The 12,844-nt window shown below is 39.1% G+C and overlaps 1 protein-coding gene across 1 annotated transcript; it reads left to right on the top strand.

Moving 5' to 3' along the window:
- Positions 1–6,898: 6,898 nt before the first annotated feature.
- On the top strand, positions 6,899–11,200 carry CHRAC1 (chromatin accessibility complex subunit 1). The gene is made up of 3 exons (XM_074264735.1): positions 6,899–7,143; positions 9,791–9,917; positions 10,436–11,200. The coding sequence occupies exons 1-3, from the start codon at positions 6,997–6,999 to the stop codon at positions 10,582–10,584; spliced, it is 423 nt and encodes a 140-aa protein (XP_074120836.1). The 5' UTR covers positions 6,899–6,996; the 3' UTR covers positions 10,585–11,200.
- The last annotated feature ends 1,644 nt before the right edge of the window (positions 11,201–12,844 follow it).

Raw genomic sequence — 12,844 nt, 5'->3', positions numbered from 1 at the left:
GGGGTGGGTGGTGGGTGGAGGAAAATATCACAGAAGGGATTCTTGATCCAATATGGTTTGGACTATATGGCCTCTGTGGTCTCTTCCAGTTTGTGATTCTGTAAATTATTTCTTGAAAATGTAGCCTGACAGGTCTGTGAAAGGTAGGAAAGAGAGTTCTTGATAGGCAGCCAAACCCATTCAGGCCTCCCCAAGTTGCCTTGGTGATGGGGTGGGAGGGGGAGGAGGCGGAGGAGGGAGCAGTGGAGAGAGAACAAGAGGGGTGTGATTAAATGAGAGCCTCAGGTCTTTTTAGCTTTCACTGAAGAGGCCACTTTTTTTCTTTTCTCTCTGGCTGCCTCTTTTAACTCTGCACTGTTCCAGCTGCCTACTCCCTGAAGCATCTTGGGGTCCCCCAAAACCTTTGGCACAGTTTGTAACATCTGCTCTGGCAAATATATTGCATGGAGGTTTTGAATAGATTACTATACAGTCTATGAACTGATTTCTGTAAAGTTTTAAAATATGTATGAAAAGCCCACTTAAGTTAGTATCACTTATGAACTACATTTTCAATTTTGAAAAAAATCATTAAAAAGTACTTTAAATAATGTTGGCCTTAAGACAGATTCTTTCAAGACTTGAAACCATAACATGTTAGAATTGATTTAATAGAGTAGTTAGATCCACATTTTAGGAAGATTTTGTTGGCAGTTCTGTAAAGGAGGAAGAGATAAAAGTTAAGAGAAATTCATTTTATTTTCAAATCAATTGGGACTAAGTGACTTATCCAATGTGACAAAACTAATAACTATTAGGTGGCTAAAGCTGAATTTGAATTCAAATCCTCCTGACTCCTGGGCTGGTACTCTATCCACTGCACCATCTAGTTGCTCTGAAATTTCTTTTAAAAAATGTGAGATAATATATTTCCTAATTTCCTAATTGATTTCCCTGCTTCTTGAACCAGAATAGGGACTGTGAGTGGAGAGAAGATGAACAAGACAGGAGGTATGGAATGTAAGGAGCCTGTCTTGAGTAGGCAAACTTCATGTTTTCTCCAGACTACAGCCCCCATAATGCTTTGGAACCAGAGAACTTTGCTGATTCTGAAAAGTTACTAAACTCGAAATACTAGGGGGTCTGAGTGTGGGAGGTTTTGAAAAGAGCTAGGAAGTAGAAACAGGAAGCACAGATTGTTTTAATAAGTCTAATTCTTGCCATGACTGGTTTCCTCTCCAGAAAGCTGTTCTTGAAATTGCAAGACCAGTGAGTATGTATATCTGGTAGAAGTAGCAGAGGGATACTTTGCTCCTCATTTGTGAAGCCTATCCAGAGAATTTTTTTTCTTTTTTTTTTTTGCTGAGGCAAATGGGGTTGTGACTTACTCAGATTACACAGCTAGGAAGTCTTAAGTGTCTGAGGTCACATTTGAACTCGGGTCCTCCTGATTTCAAGGCTGTGCTCTATTCATTGCACCAACTAGCTGCCTCCTCCTTCCCCCCCACCCCGAGAATTTCTTATGCCAGATCTAAAGCTTTTCCAATCCTGAGATTTCCAGAGTATACAGAGAACTGAAGAAAGCTTTCCTATAATCTTCCACGAATGACTGAGCTATTCCCATTCCCATAATGGGGAAGGAGAAGGAATCTTAGAATACTGACACAACTTGAAAATTGCCTAGGTGTCTTTTTCATAGTGCAAAGAGGCTAATGGGAGGTAATAAAGAATTGGGGAGATAACTTGGAGAAATCTGTGGAGGGGTTATATTTGGGTATATGTGAGAAATTTCATTTATCTGTTCTTTCATTTCATTAAATATCTTTTGCTTTTAACTAATATGTCTTCTAGTTGGCTTAAAAGTGGAGGCTCAAGGGGCAGCATGATGGCACAGTGGATACAACACCAGCCCTGAAGTCAGGAGGACCTGAGTTCAAATTTGACCTCAGATACTTAACACTTCCTAGCTGTGTGATCCTGGGCAAGTCACTTAACCCCAATTGCCTTAGCAAAAAGGAAAAAAAAAAAAGGTGGAGGTAAATGCTGAACTAAAGGGTACATAGGCAGGGTTCAGAAGGCTTAAAATTGAGAGATAGCTAAGCAGTGGCACTGGACTTGGAGTCAGGAAAAGCTTAAGTTCCAACTTGGGCTTAGACACCAGTAGTATGAGTCTAGGCAAGTTGCTTAGCTCCTATTTGCCTCACTGCCTCATCTGTAAAATGGGGACACACTGGTCAAGAAAATAGCAAATCAACATCTTGTCAAGGAAAAAACTGAAAAGCCCATGTGGTCACAAAGAGTCAGACATGACTGAACAACTTCATCCAAAGATACAGAATTTACAGGATTTGGCAACTACCTAGTTATGTCCTCCTACTTCTTTAAGCTCAAGCTCAAAACTTTTTTCTTCTGTAAACAAGGCAAGTGGGTGTCAAAGCTCATAGAACACTGGAATTGATATTAGGAAGATTTGAAATTGAATATTGTCCCAAACTCTTAGTAGCTGTGCCACTTTGAGCAAGTCATTTAAACTTCTCAGCTTGGGATACTTCATCTGTAAAAGGAGGATAACAACCGATTACCCAGGGTTGCTGTAAGGATCAAAAGAGATATAACCTATATAAAACCCTAAAGTATATGTTATTACCTTACATTTCTTTGTGTGAAATTTGATTTTTAATTTTTTTTTTTTGGTCGAGAGACTTCTATTTTGTACTTTTATTTTGGCTTTCCCATTATATTGTAAATTTATCAAGGGGAGGAATTATGTAATCAAATTCTTCTGAATCTCTGTACCTGGTGAGTACTATTTGCTGCTAGGAAAATTTTATGCTAAATAGATCTTTTGTTTCTTTTTGATATATAGGGGATTTTAGAGGAAAAAGCCAAGTAGAGACTGAATTATGACTCCTGGACTTTTTATGGTGGGGATTACCTATGGGTTTATGGATTTTTTTCACTTAATAGTATATCCTCCCAATTACATGTAAAGTTTTTTTAAAACATTCATTTTTGTACTATTTTGAGTTCCAAATTTTCCTCCTTCCCTCTCTCCTCTCCAAGACAGCAAGTAATTCAATATAGGCTATATATGTACAATCATGTTAAACATATTTCTATGTTATTCACATTATGAAAAAAGTCAGAACAAGGGGAAAATCATGAGAAAGGAAAAAAAAAATTAAGTGAAAATTGTTTTGATCTGCATTCACACTCCATAGTTTTTTCTCTGGAAGTGGATGGCATTATCTATCATAAGTCTTTTGGAGTTGTCTTGTATCACTATATTGCTAAGAAGAGCTAAGTATACTGTAGCTGATTATCACACAGGCTGTTAGCTGTGTACAATGACCTCCTGGTTCTGCTCACTTTACTCAGCATCAGTTCATGTAAGTCTTTTCAGGTTTTTCTGAAATCAGCCTGTTCATCATTTTTTATAGAATACTAGTATTCCATTACATTTGTAAATCACAACTTGTTTAAATATTGCCCAATTGATGCACATACACTCAATTTCCAATTTTTTTTGCCACCACAAAAAAACAAAACAAAACAAAAAAACTGCTATGTTTTTGTGTATGTCGGTCCTTTCCCTTTTTTTTATGACCTCTTTTATGCAACTCTTTATGATGCAACCATACTGGCTATAGACCCAGTAATAGTAGTAGTGCTGGATCAAAGGATATGCAGTTTTATACTTTTTTTGGGGAGGAGGGGCATATATTTAAACTGCTCTCCAGAATGGTTGGATCTTAAAGATAAGTCTCAAAAATAACTATTGACTTTAATAAAGACATCAATTTCTTATGTCTCCCTATTTATCATACTTTCTTCAATATATAATTGTCATTTTTTCCCGACAATGTAACCTAATGGAAAAATTGATGGAAATCTGCCGCAGAATTAGAAAATACGTTGTAAAAAGTGAAGCATTACTATGTGTGGGTTATTACTATGTATCTTTCAATTGCAACTTCTATAAACATTTGTGTTAAGATTGTTTGTTGTTGTATCTCTAAGGCCCTTTTGGTATGTTGGGAATTAGGCTTAAGTCTTCCAAGATTTGTAACCATGGGCAAATAGTCTAAATCTCAATTTTAAAAAATCTATGAACAGGGAATAATAACAATTACATTAATAAATGTTTGTTGAATTTGTTGTATGAAAAATTATATAAGTGATCATTAAGAGGCATAGTAGCTACAGATAGTGGCTTCTAAATTAACTTCTAATCACTTCATCAGCTCAAAGTATCAATTGATTTGGAGTAGGATGGGGGAAATTTGATCCCACCCGAAATTCTCTTATCTGTAAGCATATTCAATGGAGAATATTCCAAATCTGATTTTTCTGCTTTCTCATTTTGTCAGTCAAGAAACATTACATATCTACTATTTATTAGACATTGTGATAAGTACTGGAGATACAAAGAAAGGCAAAAGATAGTCCCCACTTCTAAGGAGCTCACAGTTTTAATGGGGCAACAACATGCAAACAACTATGTACAAACAATTTATCCCTTAGGATAAATTGAATCAACAGAAGAGAGGGGGAACTAAAGGGGATTGGGGGAAGACTTCTCTGGCTGGAGGACAGCCAAAATGCAGAAATAAGTGTCTATTTAGCTGAAAATAAGGAGGCTAGTGTTACTGGCAAGGGATATATGGAGGAAAAAGTTATCAAACTGTGCATACCCTTTGATCCAGCAGTACTACTACTGGGCTTATATCTCAAAAGAAATACTAAAGAAGGGAAAGAGACCTGTATGTGCCAAAATGTTTGTGGCTGCCCTTTTTGTAGTGGCTAGAAACTGGAAAATGAATGGATGTCCATCAATTGGAGAATAGTTGGGTAAATTATGGTATATGAAGGTTAAGGAATATTATTGTTCTGTAAGAAATGACCAGCAGGAGGAATACAGAGAGGCTTGGAGAGACTTACATGAACTGATGCTGAGTGAAATGAGCAGAACCAGGAGATGATTATACACTTCAACAACAATACTGTATGAGGATGTATTCTGATGGAAGTGGATATCTTCCACAAAGAGAAGATCTAATTCAGATTCAGTTGATCAATGATGGACAGAATCAGCTACACCCAGAAAAGGAACACTGGGAAATGAGTGTAAAGTGTTTGCATTTTTGTTTTACTTCCCAGGTTATTTTTTCCTTTTGAATCCAATTCTTCCTGTGCAACAAAAAAATTCGGTTCTGCACACATATATTGTATCTAGGACATACTATAAGATATTTAACATATATGGAAATGCCTGCCATCTAGGGGAGGGGATGGAGGGAAGGAGGGGAAAATTCAGAACAGAAGGGAGTGCAAGGGATAATGTTGTAAAAATTTACCCATGTTATAATTATAAAATTAATTAAAAAAAAACAAATTAAAAAATAATAATTTTTTTAAAAGGAATATATGGAGGGTGAAGGCCACAAACTGTTAAGAAAATTGGATGGTAGGAAAGCCTTGAATGCCAGAGTATTTTGTATTTGATCTTGGAGGTGATAGTTTACTGAAGTTTGTGTGTGTGTGTGTGTGTGTGTGTGTGTGTGTGTGTGTGTGTAGGCATGATGGGGAAGGGAAGGTGGTTGCATGGTCAGACTTCAGAAAAGTCACTTTGACAGCTGAGTGGAAGATGGACTTGAATGAAGAAATTTATGTTAGGGAGACCAACCTGCAGGCTAATGAAATACTCACTGTATTTCATATAATGAAATACAGGCATAAGATGATGAGGTGGACCCTGTGTGTGGAAAATGTGGCAAGAGTAAAATAAACGTTTTGGAATTATATTGAGTGTGTGTTGTTCAGAATGTCCAGTAAATAGTCGGAAATGAGATACTGAAGATAAGCAAAGGTTAGGATACATTGGATTTGAAAATTCTTAGCATAGGGATGATAATTGAGTACATGAAAGTTATTAAGATCACTAAATGAAACAGTATAAAGAGGGTCCAACGGTACATCTGTCAATAAATAGACTTTGGCTTGAATGAAAAGTCAGAATAAAGGAGAGAGGATGGATCAAGTAGTTGGGAGAACCATGACAGAGTAAGATTATGATAATCTAGACAGAAAATGAATCAAGATTTAAGGCTGAGGAGAGATCCACTAGGATGAGAAGCCATCAGATTTGGCAGTTTAAGATTATTAGTAATTTAGAGTTAGCAGTTTCTGTTGCATGTTGAGGCTGAAAAATGGAGGGGGTAAGTAGTGAAGGAATCATTTTTTAGACTGCTTTTTCCAAGGAGAGAAGGGATATGGGACTATTGCTATCGGGGTTGGATGGATGATGGGTTTTTTTTGTTTTTTTTTAAATGACATGTCATTTCTTTTCTTCAGGTCTCGTTTCTCCAGCTGCAAAACAATTGGATTGGACTAGATTTCCAAATGTTTTCAAGGCGCTAAATACGAAGAAATCCGTACAAAACCGGATGCTCTCGAAGAGAAAACGAAAACGAGGCTGGGGCTTTTGATTTTGTCCCCCCTCCCCCCCCCCTTTTTTTTTTTTTTAATTAATTGATGGCTCGCTTCTAGGTCCTTTCCCAGGCGTAAGTTTTATGATTTGATGAACTCAAGCACAGAGTTTGGGAAATCAAAGTCAAGATGATGAAAACGACGGCAATCCCCTCAGATTTGCAGATTTCTGACGTCCGGAGCTTACGCTTAGACGTGAATTCCGACCCCAGCTTTCCGGATCAAGAGAAAGATGGACCAGATATGGAACTAGCCACGCGATCTGAAGGGCTCCTTCCTTCACCCGAGCCACGAGAGCAGTGGCGCGGAGCATCATGGGTCCTGCGGTCGCCTCGCTGGGTCTTTCTTCTAGAGAACTACGCATCCCATAAGGCAGCGGGCCAAAACGGCTCCCTTTCAATGAACTTTATTTGTCAGAGTGCCCTGTGGACATTTCGGAAGGGGCGGGGGCCGCGGGGGCCGCGGCGGCAGCTGGAGTAGTGGCGGCCGCGCGGTTTCTGCCGCTGCTGCCGAGTCGGGGGCGGCAAGATGGCGGACGGGTTTGGCGGCAAAGAGAAATGCAGCGACCAGAGGCTGATTTCGCTGCCCTTGTCTCGCATTCGGGTGATCATGAAGAGCTCCCCAGAGGTATCCAGCATCAATCAGGAGGCACTGGTGCTCACGGCCAAAGCCACGGTGAGTAGGAGGAGGGAAAAGGGGAAGCGAGGAGGAAAGGGGAAGCGAGGAGGAAAGGGGAAAGGAGGCGGTGTCCGGGCTCCCTCCCCCCCCCCAACGGCCGCGCCTCGCGTGCTGCCCCCGCGCGCACGCACTGCCTGGCCTAGCGCGAGCACGAGCGCGAGCACTAGCCTAGCCCATGCTTCTGGCTCTCTGGCCTCTAGAGGTCTTTCGAAGAGTCCAGGAAGGACGTGCTTTAAAAAAAAAAAAAAAAAAAAAAAATTTAGGGGGAGGAAAAAAAAGTACCTCCACCGAGACTCGGCTCGGTCGGAGCCTTGGCGGGGCGTCCTAGCTCGTGGCGGTCCCCGCAGTTGTTAGTCATCTGTTGGCTCTGCTTGGGTGCCGGGGACCGGCGTGGAGCAGCCCCCGACCCCCGACCCCGGGAGGAAAAACGTAGGGGAATGAGCAGCTAGCCGGGACAGGGTCGGGCTCAGAATCTTTCCCAGCATGTCGGAGGGAAACCATTCAGTACAGAGTTAGGTTATCGGTTCTCTTTACACCGCCAAGTCAGAAGAGGGCCGATTACAGCCGGAGGGACGGAGAGTAAGGTCGTCGTGAGCATAAGGCCCTCAGGCAGACGGACACGAGTTAGCAAGGGGCATTGCGGAGGATGATGGGGTTTTCAGAACATTGACCCGGCATTAATCCACGAGTTACAGACCTCAAGTTTAAGGTCTCTTTGGAAGTGCCCTTGGCCAAATGCAGCGTGACCCATCGCAGCTGTGCAGTGTCTTCTCTAGAAATTCTATTCCAAAGCACTCGTCAGAACGGAAGGGATCTAGAGAAGCAATCTGAAATGTCGAGGAAAAGAATGCATTCCCATGATTTTGGGCATAGTGGGCCTTATGGATGGAATAGAGAGGCGCTATACAAATATTGTGTAATTTTATTCTCACGACCACTCAGGTAGTTATTCCCATTTTAGAAATGAGGGAACTAAGGTACATACGGGTACCCGGGGACTATTTATATTTGAAATCCACACTCTTACTGGCAATTCTATCCTTATATTTACTTGCAGAGATTTACCTCAGGCTTACCTTAAAAATCTCATTATAGGGGAGCAGCTAGGGGGCGCAGTGGGTAGAGCACCAGCGCTGAAGTCAGGAGGACCCGCGTTCGAATCAGACCTCCGACACAGCTAGGAAGTGTGACCCTGGGCAAGTCACTTAACCGCTATAGCTTCAGAAAAAAAAAATCTCATTATAGGGGAGGCAGCTAGGGGGCGCAGTGGATAGAGCACCAGCCCTGAACTCAGGAGGACCCCCGTTCAAATCTGGTCTCAGACACTTAACACTTCCTAGCTGTGTGACCCTGGGCAAGTCACTTAACCCCAGCCTCAAAAAAAAAATCTCATTTTACTCTGCAACATCCCATATTAACTTATGTCAGTGGCTAGCAATCAGTAGATTTAAGAGTCTCTCTCGCTGTAATTTTCTTTTCTGAGTTTACAAAGAGCAGAAACAATTGTAGGAACTTGGTATGAGTGGTTGCTTAATGCGTTTGGCTAATCACTATAAGCTTTACTCTCCCTTAAAATGTATCTCAGCTTTAATGATCACTTTTTCTACTCTGAACTCATTCCTTTTAGTGGGTTTGAAAACTCAACACTAAGTGCTGGACAGGTGTTGAATTAATGTAGGCTTCTCAATATTTTATGCTTGTTGACACAGTATCTTTTTTTTTTCTCCCTAAACTAAAGTATTTCCAAATGGATTCTTAGTCGACTTGTGGTATTCTCCGTTGGAGCTTGTTGGAGCCTGTCATTGCTAATGGTTCCTATTTAATTTTGTCCTTTTGCTGCCATTTCTCAAGACAGTCATAGAGTTTAATCACCTTATTCTTTAAGGCCTTACCAGGAAGGTTTGGGCTGGAGACTTTTTCCAGCTCTTTCACTAATAACTCCTCAATCCAGCAGCAACTGCAAGACAGGGGAGCTTTGAGGGTCCTTCCTATTATTAGGCTACTAGATCTTAAAGCACAAACCTCCTTAATTACCTCCTTGCCTGAGAAAGCATGGGCTAGACAAGCCACACTTTGGGGGCGTGCATGCAGCACAGTTCAGGCTGGTGCTTTGCATCAGTTTAAGAGATATTTTTGTCTATCCTCAGCATGGAGGAGTTGAGCTGGGAGAAAGAAGTCTGGCCAGCTTTACAACTCCCAACTCATTGGCTTCATTATCTGGTTTGCAGTGGTGTGAATTACCAGAACTTCAGATATACCCATTTTCAAATGGAAGGTAAAAAAAATTGCATTTCTAGAGCCAATTGTGACTTTTTGGGGATAACTTACATTACTTTTCTCCTCCATTACCATATGTAATTGATCATTGGCTGAATTCTATTCATTGTCCAATATTTGCTCAATCGTTGATAAGAATTGATAAAACTACTAAATCTAAAATAAATTTTTTGTGGAATGACCAATTGCTACACTTCTTAAAACATTAAACTGATAACTTGTATGTCTATGTACCTCTTGTAGTGATATTAAAGACTATAATATAATTTGAAATTGAAATTTTCTAAACTTAATGTAAATTTAAGATAAGCACTAATGGAAAGTACCAGAATGTTTACTGAATTTTTATCTTTTTCCCATCTTGTAGGAACTCTTTGTTCAGTATCTAGCCACCTATTCCTATAAACATGGCAGTGGAAAAGAGAAGAAAGCACTTATTTACAGTGACTTATCAAATACTGCAGAAGAATCGGAAACCTTTCAATTTCTTGCAGGTATTTAGCTTTTGAAGCAGACTATAAACATGTGTAGTAATTTACAGTTTGAGTTTCATATAGCAGTCATGAAAGTAGAACCTTCCCTGATTGAGATTGCCACAAGCATGTATGCAGGTAGATGAATACTCGGCAGGTTTGGCAAGCATAGCAGGTTATTTCATTAGATCAGGGAATTCAGTCCCTACACAACAAAGAGCAAAACTTGTCTTTGTAGCCCTAAAAAAAGCAAAAGTCTTGCCTTTTGTTATTGGATGGCATCATACGTTAAAAATGTTTTAATTTTGTTTCCACTGTTAGAGTTGTTTTAAAATTAGTGAAGAGTAGCTTGCTTAGGCATTCAGTATAGTCTGCCATCAATGATAGGTATATCTTTTAATATTTGTTTTTCTTATGTTTTCCAAATGCTTACACTAAATTCTTTCCCTCTTTATAAGATGATAGAAATGGGCATTTTTAGCAGGAGTTGATAGTCTTTGAAATTTGCATTTGTGCTGATATCACAATTTTTCTTTAAGATATATTACCAAAGAAGATTTTAGCCAGCAAATACCTGAAAATGCTTAAAGAAGAGAAAGGGGAAGGAGAGGAAGATGATGATGACGATGATAATGATGATGAGGAAGATGAAGATGATGACAGTGAGGATGAAGAAGCTGAATCTTAAAACAAAAATTAACACTTAATAATTAGCCTAAATTGTGCCACCAGCACTACTTCTGCACTTGGTTCCCTTTCTCCTAAACTAAATACAGAGCTATTAAATTTTATCCCTATAACTTTTCTGTGACTCCTACTAGATCATATTATTTTTAGGGTATTATATTTTATCCAATCCATCTATCCACTTTAGCCAGAAGAATAAGTAAAATGAAAGCCTCTAATATGCATTACTTTTCAGGGTATCACTAAGCTGTATATTTATTCTGATGTCTTGTTTATCTTATTTGATGTTGAACTACACTCTTCAGGGAAACAAACATGAAATGTTTTTCATTAATTGATGTAGATTTAAGTTCTAGCGATAGCAAATGTAAATTAATATATGTATATTATGAAATTATTTCTTTTGGGGACCATATTAATTTTCAATTGAATATGTAGTTTATTTTCAGTTAAATATGTAGTACATAGTATATTACATATTAATTTCTGTATAGCAAGCAATTTTTACTGTTTGATAAAAGAGTGCTTATTTTTTTTACCATAAAAGATTTTTTGATTCTGTATTTTAAAAAAAAAAAATTGTACATATTTCTTCCAATAAAATAGTCCAAAAATCAGATCAGCCCCGGACTACTGTTTTAACTTGCTTCATTTGATTTTTTATTTTTTTTTTAAGAAGGCTCACTTTTAGAGAATCCTAAATGTAGAATTGAGAAATAGCAAAAATTCCCAAACTCATGATTCCAGATGAACCATGCAAACTTTTTCCTGACAAAGAGAAATGATGGACTCATATATGCAGAATGAGAACTATCTTCAAGTATTTAAACACTTTTTACGTGCAAGAGAGATTAGATTTGGCATTCTTCTGTTTGACTTCAGATGAAAGAACCTGGAGCAGCACAGAAGTTGCACAGAGATAAGTAGGCTTAATATCAGGAAAAACTTGTTAATATTTCGAGCATTGGTTCACTTCAAGAGGTTATATAGATTTTCTCTCATGACAAGGCTTCAAGTAAAGGATGGATGTCCATTTGTCAGGATGTTTATAATGGGAAATCCTCTCAGCTATGCATTGTACTAGATGGCTGCTGATGTTTAAGAAAATGGGGGAAACATCAATGTGTTTGTAGTTGTCTTAAAAAGAACTAATCAAGAAAGTGAAGATAAGGAAAAAAGATGTTTCTGGGGACAATTTGCTGGAAAAAAATGGGGCAAAGGGGACAAAAAAGAAGGGTTGGCTCAAGCAAGAAGGGCTTCCTGGTTGCCCTCCTGACATATTTTATTAAAATGAAATTCAAGCAGAACCCTGCTTGAAACTGGTAAATCATTCTAAATATGATCTTCTGAATTCGGACCACAAGGAGACTATGTCAACTATATTGTAAATATTGATAGTAATGACATAAAAATCCTGGACTATCCCATGTTCATTTTTGCCTTTATATCCTCTGAACTCATATTGTTATGTGCTATTGACTCCATGTATTCAGCAAGTTATATACAAAATAAGTATTTGAGGGAAGACATTGGCATTAAGAGGGATTGGGAAAATCTTCCTGTAAAAGAAGGGGTTTTAATTGTGACTTAAAGGAAGCCACGGGAGGCCAACAATTGGAGCAGAGGAGGGAGAACATGCCTAAGATGGAGTATTTTGTTCATAGAACACCAAGAAGCCAGTGTCAGTGGGTTGAAGAGTTAATGGCGGGAAGTAAGATATAAAATAACTGGAAAGGTAGGAGGGGGCTAGGGCTTTGGATGCCAAACAGAACATTTTGTGTTGGGTTTTAGAAGTAGGGGGCAGCTAGGTGGCACAGTGGATAGAGCACCAGCCCTAAATTTAGGAGGACCTGAGTTCAAATTTGGTCTCAGACACTTAATACTTCCTAGCTGTGTGACCCTGGGCAAGTCACTTAACCCCAGCCTCAATAAATAAATTAATTAATTTTTAAAAAATAGAATAGGAAATCACTGGGGTTTACTGAATAGGGGGCTTGGACGTGTGTTTTGGGAAAATCACTTTAGTGTCTGAAAAGAACGTGGATTGAAATAGGTAGGCAGATTCACCAGTAGGTAATGTCACTAATCAATGTGTGAAGTGATTAGAACCAATTTCAGAGTGGTGACAAGTGTCAAAGGAGGAGGGGACATATTGGAGAGATGTTGCAAAGGTGAAATGGACAGGCTTTGGCAATAGATTGCATTTGGAGGAAGAGAAATAGTCCTTGGTTGGGAGTCTGAGGGACTAAGAGAATAGTGTT

This window comes from Sminthopsis crassicaudata, chromosome 1, assembly GCF_048593235.1.
Source record: "Sminthopsis crassicaudata isolate SCR6 chromosome 1, ASM4859323v1, whole genome shotgun sequence".
NCBI lineage: Eukaryota > Metazoa > Chordata > Mammalia > Dasyuromorphia > Dasyuridae > Sminthopsis > Sminthopsis crassicaudata.
The sequence above is the reverse complement of the archived record's forward strand: the minus strand, read 5'-3'. Positions and strand labels throughout refer to the sequence as shown.